The sequence below is a fragment of the Papilio polytes genome, unplaced genomic scaffold (genome assembly GCF_000836215.1).
Source record: "Papilio polytes unplaced genomic scaffold, Ppol_1.0 DF823934.1, whole genome shotgun sequence".
In the NCBI taxonomy this organism is placed as follows: Eukaryota; Metazoa; Arthropoda; class Insecta; order Lepidoptera; family Papilionidae; genus Papilio; species Papilio polytes.
In genome coordinates this window covers 411,842-422,489 of record NW_013525270.1, presented here as the reverse complement: position 1 = coordinate 422,489, position 10,648 = coordinate 411,842, and the positions used below count along the sequence as shown (strand labels likewise).

The 10,648-nt window shown below is 34.1% G+C and overlaps 2 protein-coding genes across 2 annotated transcripts in view; both read left to right on the top strand.

The window, feature by feature from the left end:
- The window catches only part of LOC106101955 (glycogen phosphorylase), an 8,176-nt gene extending 7,149 nt beyond the window's left edge, over positions 1–1,027 (top strand). Inside the window, exon 7 of the mRNA XM_013281346.1 lies at positions 468–1,027. Coding sequence (XP_013136800.1) covers positions 468–655 — 188 coding nt within the window. The 3' untranslated portion in view covers positions 656–1,027. The remainder of the gene's footprint in view (positions 1–467) is intronic.
- A 1,491-nt stretch (positions 1,028–2,518) lies between these two features.
- Positions 2,519–10,648, top strand: part of LOC106101954 (Down syndrome cell adhesion molecule-like protein Dscam2) — a 65,222-nt gene continuing 57,092 nt past the window's right edge. Inside the window, 2 exon segments of the mRNA XM_013281345.1 lie at positions 2,519–2,643; positions 7,950–8,119. Of these exon segments, the coding sequence (XP_013136799.1) occupies positions 8,074–8,119 (46 nt within the window). The 5' untranslated portion in view covers positions 2,519–2,643; positions 7,950–8,073.

Here is a 10,648-nt window from a genome sequence, read left to right as displayed (position 1 = left end):
TTGGCACTTTTACTGTAAACAGTGATATTTGTCAGCATGTCACGCACCTTTTCTGTCAAACGCCCTGGACGCAACCCTGTTTACTTCTTAAGGATAATGTAATTTATTTTTGTTTTAGTATAGATTTTTGTTAATTTACTAACATTTCCTTTAACCACTTCAACTAAGCTCTATGCTTGTGCTAGGATGTTCAGGACAATAGAAGAATACTCCAAAGTCTGTACTCCAAACCATATAAGGCTATTGGCACTTCCATTTTATCTAATTTTTTGATTTTACTTAATTGAAATGTTAACCCTTTGACCGCTTACATCACAACTTATCTGCTAGCAAATGGTCGCAACGACATTGTACCAATACATATTAGAGAGGTACAAAAGTAAAAACGCTTCAATTCAATTTTTTCATTAAGTTCACCCAATTTAATACAGCTTAGCGTAAAATTGGTCTGAGTGTTTCACTGTGAGCTGATGACGATGATTTAGATATATTTTCATTTGAACAGAATCCAGCGAAGTGGGCTGAGATGGTTATCGAGAATATCGCATCATCTGGCAAGTTTTCGTCCGACCGCACCATAGCGCAGTACGCGCGCGAGATCTGGGGCGTGGAGCCCTCCTGGGAGAAGCTGCCCGCGCCGCATGAGTCTGCATAAATAGATTTTCAACATATAAACAGCCATCTTTATTGATATTATCGTAGATTAGCTGTTGCTCGCGACTTCACCCGCGTTAATGTTACAGATAAATTACCTTTTAATGGTGAAAATCGGCCCAGTAGTCTTAGCGTGAATCATACATATAAAAATCTAAACCTCGTTATAATTAGTATAAATTGAAAAATTTTATCCAATTCGCTATTAGTAAGTAGTTTTGCGATCGTTTAAAGTTTATTAATTGGTAGTTTTGATGGTACACTTAGTACAGTTATGATCAAGTTAGATTTAGCGAGTTTAAAATATTTAGTCCTGTCCCACCTCTGGCTGATAGAGGCTCGGATAGCTTAAAAGTGACGTCCCTGTCAGATAAGATAAAAAACCGATATTTCCATCACATATTTTACACGTTGGATTGCTGTCAGACAATTTACAATTTATTTTACAGTGGGACAGGGCTTTAAACTTTCTTAAAAAAACTTTACTGTTAAAATTTTTCATGATTGTACGATTTGTATAGAATTATAAGAAAAGTAGTAAAGATTTGGGGTTGTAGATGAAAATAGTTTATTTCATTATTTATGAATATTTGAGATGTTAAAAAAGCAATGAGATTTATTAAATGTACTTTATTGTAATCAACTTTATGTAAAATATGTACTGTTTTGCTATGTTCTAATAATGTGACGTCCAATGGTGTCTAACATGATTTTTGAACTAATTTATTATAAGTATGAATTAACGTATATATTTTAGGCAGCTTTCTTGTGCTACAGAAAAACAATGTTTACGATATATTTAATTTTAATTTATATTTAAAAATCCCCCTGATAACATTTTTATATCTTTGTTTTAAAATTAATAATTTTAAGCCCACAAAAGTCTCAAGTTCCTATCCTCCTGAAGTACCTTTTATTTTTTATATTATCTATTTGTCTATTATTATTCAAATTGAATTACGAATTTATTTAATTGTGCCATAATATGACGAAGAGTGCTGTTTGAAAAGCAATAATAAGAAATATATTTATTTTTGACACTAAAAAGTCCTTCCATTTCATACATATACTGTTTATTGTAAAGCTCTGCAATAAATCCAAATGAGAAATATATTTAAGAGAACATTATGTATTAATATCTAAGTTAATAATTTTTTAAATCAACATTTACAAGCAAATTTGATATATGATTAGTATATTTTCTATTACCACTGCCATACTCTGGATATATGTTTATATTACAATTTTTGAAATAATTATACATTTTATTTTTATTATTGTATTTGAAATAAAAGTTGTGAATTAGAATTGTTTTTCAAACTTCCTCTAATATCTTAACATACGCATCTCAGCCATATACAGTCTCCTTTCATCCGCAACTTTGGTGGCCAAACATTCAGATCCATACAATATCTAATACAAGACAGATCTTACGATGGACTTGTAGATCTGTCCCTTAAGTTTAAGAGGCATTCTTGGATCACAAGTCACACCAGTAACCTATTGCCATTTCGAAAACTTAATTGTGAATAGTAATTTTTCAGCATTCGAAATCTGCCAACTCATTATGCTGTAGTAAATAAAAGAGTTTTAATTGAAAAGGGCACGTTACTGCTACACTCGCAAACCATTCAATATTCATCATGGGAAATTGTAAAAGCCATGCGGGATATTCACGCAGCGAGCGACAAAATCTGCGTGCGCATTTCTAAAGGTCCTGTGCTTTTGGCTCCCTGCGGCGTTTCGGGTTTGTGCGTCCCTGCCGACTCCAATCGTCCTGCGGAACGCTTTGTGCGAACGAGACAGCATTCTGATGTCCTTGTCGCACGGATGTCATCGCCCGTTCATGTCTCGCCTACAACTAAGTACGTACTTACTCATTCGACGTTGTTAGCTCGGACGAGACGGTCGCTGCCTCTCGTCTTATCGCGTGTGTTGTGTCCCAAAGTGTTGTGGCCGCTGCGCTGAAGCGCCTCCTTCATTTCGCAGGTAAAAACATTGTTTGTCATAAAAACTACCACTCATTGTTTGTTTTTGTCATATAAATCCGTTTTCGCGAATAACGCCGGTCGTACGGACGCTCGACGTCGATCGATAACGATGTTGTCTTGACCGAGTGTAGGCAGGCTCGCTAATATCAGACAGGATCTTTTCTATTTCCTTATTATATTCTATCTACAAACATTTAATTTCACATTAATTATAATATAATCAACAAAGCACAGGTATCGCTTCAGTCAATGCTGTTTTGCGTATGCTCGCGTAAACTACTGGAATCATTGATAAAGATAACATTTTTGCGATAATGATGAAAATATGTCAACACACATTTTCACAAATAATCTTGCAATTAATAATGCTAACTTAAAACGAAATTTTGCATATCCTTTCTATTTCTGAACAAAATTTACTGAACCATCCTTAACATTTACTAAAAGGATCCTATCTAAAAATGGTGTCATTATTTATACTCTTATTTTATCTCATGAATAATTCATTTTATATAGCAACTGAGTATATTTCCACAGCTTAGTAAACTTTACATCTAAGTAATACATTAGACCAATTAAGTAGACAAAAAAAGTATTTTTCTAAATACAAAACAAAATGGCGCCGCAGAATTCGGCGGTTAAATTTAACATATGGCCCAACGTACGTATTAAATTAATGGCCACGCCTTACTCCCGTAACGCGGCGCTGAAGTATTCGGGAAGCCGGCTTAGGAATGAATAGACCGGGACACCGTGGCTACACGTGCGGAATTATCTGACAGTCGCATTTCTAGACCGGCTCAGAATGCCGGTACATAGATAATAGATATAGCACTAATTTTACTCCGTGCTTTATACTACTTAGCAAACAGTAAATTTTTAATAATATTTAATAAAATAATTTCATGGAACTGAATAAGAAGCATTTTTATTAATAAAAACAACTATCTATAATAGGTGTAATTTGCGATGGTAGATTGGTAGGTAGTTATATTTTTTAAAGTAGAGTAAGGGCATTTGTTTTATCTTCACGTATTGACTTTTATTAAAGTGATTATTTCAAGTGCTCTGCTAATAAATTCGGTATGGAAGCTTTGGCACATTCCCCTATTTATTCAGGCTGTGAAAGGCCGGTAGGTGTATTTCCAAAATTACTTTTTCACCCCTCTCTATACCGAGAGCTTTAATTCATATTGAACCGGATGAATAAAAGTAGACATAGTATAAATGGAGTTGTGTTTTTACCAAAGTTAATATTGATTTAAACAAATGTTTTCTCTCAAACACGTTGCTGCAGGTGCAATCGAAATGTGGTTTGGGTGAGATTTTTTGTCGGCCAAGATTCGAAATACGATTCGAGTCAGGTGGCCACTTCCGTGCTCTCTATAGTTTTACAAATGCTTCAAAGATCTTTAACGAATTATAAAAGTCTGGACTTTAAGTCGATAATTGGTAACTGAAGGAGACCCTCAGTGTTTGGTATGATAGGTCCGTAATATTGGAATATCCAAATGATCATTAAACGTGGTGGGCATTAAGAACAGTCATCGATTTCTTAGTTATTTGAGTAACATCGTTTTATTACCAACTCTCCTGTATGATTTTATCAATGTGTGTGTAGGCAGGGAGGGACTGGGAGAGCGGGTGTACCCCCCGTGAAGGGAGGGGAGAAGTCCCAGACAGCCGGCCCGCGAGTCGATATCTTTCAACGTCTTATCTATAATGTACTACGACATGTATATAAGTATCGACTCGAACTCTAACCTTTCGACTTCATATTGCATCTTAAAGAAAATTTTATGGTTTTTATAGAAATTTCCCTCGTGATCTAGTAATTTGAAATTACCTAATCGGTCAATTAAATCTATCTCTGATTAAATTTACTCGAAAGAAGTAAATTACATTTTTAAACATAGTTGAATAAGATATGCGGAGTTTAATCGAAGATTGATAAATTGTTGCAAAGCATACACTTTTAGTAACTTCTTTGTACTGAGTCACAATTTCTCTAAATAGAGAGCCTATTTAGAATATGGAAATGTCCCTAAAACGATCGTATCAATGTAAATGATACGACTAGCTCAAATGTCAGTGGTCGCGTTTATTGCAGACCAACTATCAGTGTGGCGTTTTATAATGAATAGTTTATGCTTATCTACTAAAATGCAATGAGATACTGACGTATAGATTACAAGCAATAAACCAATTAGTTGAATGAAATCAAATTGCTACCGTATATACGGTCAATGACTGCGTTATCTTACATGCTCTAAAATGCTACAAGTGACTTTATACATATTACTAGCTGTTGCTTGCGACTTCCCCCCGTAAAATTAAGAAGTAAGAAAGATGTAGCCTATATTACTGACAACGCAGCTTTTCAATGGTGAAAGAATTTTTGAAATCGGCCCAGTAGTACAAATCTTTCCTCTTTATAATATTAGAATAGATAAAATTTATAGTTACTCAGATACTAAAGGGCTAGTTATCAGTGTCTAGTACTCTTATAACTCATCAAACTGAATTGATGAATGTTAAGTCTACATCATACTTCATACTAATATTATAAATGCGAAAGTTTAGATGGATGGATGTTTGTTAGAGTTTGTACCCTAAACGGCTGAACGGATTTCAATAAAATTTATCATAGGTGTAGAGGATAGTCTAAATGAACACATAGGCTACTTGCATTTTCTTTTTTAAAATTCCGCGCGGACGGAGTCGCGGGCGAAATCTAGTATTATATAGATTGTTCGTTGGTACATGCAAATGTAATATGTTCAACCTTGTGAAATCGTTCACAGTCCGCACTAGTTATTAAACGCACTGACCTATAAAAATCGGCTTCATACATACATGCAGAGCTATACAATATAACTTACTCTCATCATCATATTCGCAACGTCATCATATTCATTTTACTTTAAGTAAATCATTTATTTATTTTAGGGCCTATTCCACCAAATTGTAAATTATCTGATAACAATCAAACGTTAAAAATACGTGAACGTAATGGAAAAGTCGGATTTTGATTATCTGATAGTGACGTGATTTTTAAGCTATCAGCCAGTGGTGGGACAGGCCCTTAATATCGTAAAGATATCAGTTACAACAAAGCACATCTAACAGATGTAAGAAGTTTGTGAATCTCTCTGTAAAAATTAACAACAATTTTTGTAATTATGGTGTCATGTCAATAACATTCAAGGATGCAATTTCCTTCACACTGAGACAAGCAGACAAAACTATGGTTTCTAATAAAGTAAAAACGATGTTTTACAAACGTGAGAGCCTATTTTTTATTAACTCTACATAAAAAGTGTATATTGGAGTTTCAAAGTGTATACTAGCATGAACAAACAAAGACAAAGGTATCTCGTTATAATAATCACCGCAGCGCCCTCTGCACGTAAAAGTTCTTGTGAAACCCAAACATAAACTCATCGTGGCCATTTCTGGATAATGGAGCCCGAAATAACCTTTCCGTCACTCGTTACTGCGCCGGGGAGCTCACATAGGTTGTAGTTGAAATCAAATGCGGTTAATTCGATTACATTTTTGATATTGATAACTATTTTTATTACTTAGAAAACTGTCATAAAGCTCCAGGTTATTTATCACCTTACTAAAAAGATACTAAAGTACATGTAGACTATTCAATGGTCTACAGAAGTACATTATCGTTGCTCTAACATATTGTGTTCTGTTTCTACTTGTATACAGAAGTGACACGCTTTCCCTACGGAGATTTTAGATACGCCTAGTGTTAGACTGCTAGCTGCAATTTGTCAGATTCCTACTGGTTTGATGAACCGTTTCCACTACCGAAGTATACATTTGCAAAGTGAGAAGAGATTACGGATGAAAAAAACATACAGACGAATTGAGTACCTCTTTCTTTTGGGAAGTCGGTCAAAAACTAATGGTTGGAGACATTTTAAACGAAAGTAAAATTTCAAAACATTGTGTAAGTTGAATAAGAATTGCTTGACGCTTTGAAGCAAATATTTTTTGTAAAGATTTGCCATAGTTATCAGTCATGTTTTTGTCAATGGCGATATTTTAGAAATCTTTTAATACTTTTTAAAATACAACGGTGCCACTTTCACGTCAGATTTATCTAACATCCGAACTTTTTTATTGAATTATAAAAAAGCCAATGAAACGGTGTCAGATTTACTTTCTTGACTCAGTTTTTAAACTAATCAGTATAGATATATTATCGTTATAATTTTTTTATCAGCAATACTCGTTGTCGTAGGTAATGGCAAGATAAAATGTCTTGTTGAGTACTTTCACTGAGACTAGTTCTTTATTTTTTTTTAATAGGATTGTTATTAACATATTTTTTTTTGAATCAAGATTTTTATGCACTAAACACTGGCTTGTTTTAATGGGTGTTACTCTATATGTAAACTGTAAAACATTGTGCCACATTCCGTAGTGGAATATTTCCGGTCTGGAAATTACGTTAGGCCGGAGTAAATTGGCGAGCCGTAGGGAACTAAATGGCCTAGAGCAACACATGTCACAAATTTCTCGCTCCTAGCTACGCTCTTGCCAAGATTGCAAATAATGGCTAGTAAATTGCATCCGGCTTCCTATTTACGTAACGTGTAGTCATAAACGTTTGAAGGCAAAACTTAACAAATTTATGTCCAAAAAAGTAGTTTTATATGATTGCCTCAGTTAACTTTCATATAAAACAACCAATAAAAAAATATTAACCACACAAAATACAAAACAATAGTAGTAAAATTTTGGTGTATCGCAATTGAAGGCGACAACACAGTTAAGTTGTTCTTATAATTAATTTTAGGTAATTTTTTTAAACCATTTATTATGTTAAATAATGAATTCTTCGAATTTATTCAATAGCACATATATATAAACAAATAACATAAACACGGTTGTTTAACATACATTGGTCAGATTTCAGCGATAGCGTTTGGCAAGAGGAAGAGCTCACAAACAAACATCGATTTTAACACCGCCGTAGGATATTATGGTTCGCTGTATTTTCCTGCCAGGCGCATTCTAAATATTATCAAACAGAAATTTGCACTCTGACGTTCTATTTCCATTAGATTAACGGTGCAGCAAATAATACACAAATTGAAAATAATTGTTTTCCGATTTCATAATGTGCAATTTATTTGTAGAGTTATAATTATCCCAGAGAAGAAAACTTTAAATAAATATTGCGATTCGAATTTAAAACAAACGATCAACACACTTGATTTCATCATTTATCCTCTAGTTATATTCACACAGTTAAATTTAACATTGTTTTTTCTGTTACAGATTCGGGCAGCGCCCGGCCGCATCGCGGCCTGTGAAGTTTTTGTTTTTTATTCACGTCATTTTTGAATTTATTTCCCTGAAAGTGACAAAAGTGATTTGTGAAGTGCTGAGTGACTGTGTCAACATGATGTTACCCGTACTCACCGCCCTCGTGGCTCTGCTCTCTATAGGTAAGTTGGAACCACAAATTATAGGTAACAAGTGTCTATATTTAAAGCAGCCATTAGAGGATATAAGCACTGAATAAAGAATTGACATAGATATATAGAAGGGAGTAGCAAAAGAGAAGTGAAATATTATCAATGATTTCATCGTACCACGACACGAGTTTTTGTGTAAAATTTACAAGCTAATGCCATTTAAAAGTCGAAATGAAAACAAAAAAGCTACGTTTAATAAGCTTCATCAAATATTTATACAACAAAAGTCACGGCTAGACTTCGCAAACATCTGTAGTAGTTAAAAGTTAGTAATAATAAAACCGTTGTTACAACGAGTTACGAGACAAGCGGTCTGAGTGCAGACGGGTCGATACCGCAGCTGCGACGAAGATGAACTTTTCCGCACAACTTTTACGAAAACTTACAGATTTCAAGATTGAAATGCACTCACAAATCAAATTTTACCGTAGTTTTCGATACGAATTTTTTACCTCCAATTCAGTTAGATAAAATGAAAATAGATTCAGAATTATATTAAAACTACTGCTTTAAATTGGTTTAGTTCATTTTTTCTTATATTATTCTTCGTTTTGGTTTATGATGTTTACGTTTTCATGTCCATCAATCGATGGGTCATCAGCACTGTCTCATTCCGCATTCTACGCGCCTCTTTACTAACTTAGTGTTGTACGTATGCCACTTAGTCATACGCTTCCGTGCTAATGGCATCTAATCCTCACACTACGAAATACAAATACTGGCAATAGACTAATAGTGGATATAGACTAAAATATGATTGATTCGAAACATATTATAATTGGTTCGAAAAATAAACAATGTCACTAGGCTACTAATGACTCAAAAACAGACTAAAAAACTGCAAAAGGAAATTTCATTTATGCAATGGTATTTTTTTGTAAAGAAATATGTAGCAGAAAATCCTTAAAGTTCAACTCGGCGGGGCTTTGTTTGACATAGTGCTCTCCATTGCTTTGTACTGTAGCATTGTCAAGTCGTCCTTTGTACGGGGTACAGTTGCCTTCGTTCACGGTATGCCAGTTACAGAATTTTCATCCACTACGCAACGAACTTAAATTCCGTCACTAACAAATAACCAAATAAAGGTAGAGTGTCTGTACTATTGTATTATTATTAGTGTACTCTGATACACTTTTGGTAAGACATGTATCCTTTAAACGCATACGAGATGTCTAATCGATTGTGATTTGAAATACCTCTAACAATCTCAACTGTACCAACATACACACACTCCATCTACAACACGAACGTTGACAACAATTAAGGACTGACTATACTTTAAAATGAACAATAATTAAAACCAAGGACAAGTTAGAATTGGTTTATTTCAGTTAGGGTTATACATTGAAGTTTTGTTACTCTCAAAGTCAATTTATACATTTAAGAGTAGAAGTATTTTAGTATTATAGAAGTATTTCACATTGTGACACATATTTTCTTGATGGGGGAGCTTTTCTTTGGTCATTCGTGATATTTTAATCAATTACTAACCACCGCAATTTTCTAATTTGTCGCAGACCCAACCTTTACTTATTAATATCTTGTATTCTTTCTTAAATATTTTTACGTTTTAGACAATTCAATTGTGAAAGTTTTAGTAAAAAAAAATATTTTTTTCGTAATACAAATATTACAATAATCGAAAGAATAAAGATTCAGTTTTGCAAAATATTTTTAACGGTTGTCTATATGCATGTGATATTTAGCAAGGCCAGACTGGGCTATTCATTTGTATTTTAACAAGCGGAAATCATTTACGATTGCGTTCCAAATTGAGTTGTGTATTTTTTCAGCTAAACGAAACTTGTTCCTTATTGCGCAACTTGTATTCTGTCTTCTTTGTCTTAAACAGGGAAAGGTTTCAATAAAAGGTTTATGTAGGACGAAATGTCGGTCAATCTGTATGTACAGATAACTGGATTCCTGGCGGACTTTCTAAGTTTAGTTCCGTTGTTTTACACCCTAGCTTTCGCCCCCGATTCCGTCTATGTGGAATTATAATAAAAACAAAAGTGAGCAGCCTATGTGTTCTTTCAGACTGCCCTCTATGTCTATGATAAATTTCATCGAGATGTGATCAGCCGTTTAGACTACAAAACATCCTTCCATCCATCTAGGCTTTCGGATTTATAATATTAGAAAGAATACAATATATAAAATAGCCATAATTGTTAAGAAATCTTCTTTTAAATATCTTGTTTGCCAATCTGAGAAATATTTAAATGTAACACAGTAATACATTTTGTTTTGAAACATTCTGTTTCACGATAATCCTACGTTCATTTCGATTGGCGTAAATATTTATTGGCCTGGGCGTCGCGTGGGCGAGTCTGAATCCAGTTAATCGGGCAGCTCAGAAACAGAAGAACGTTGGCCTTTCGGCTGGTGCATAGGTCACGACCTTGACTGCATAGCTTTTATAAATTCGTGATATATCACTACATTGTGGGATAAAGCATTTGACGTGATGGAATTTTAAATAAACGTTCAATATATCGA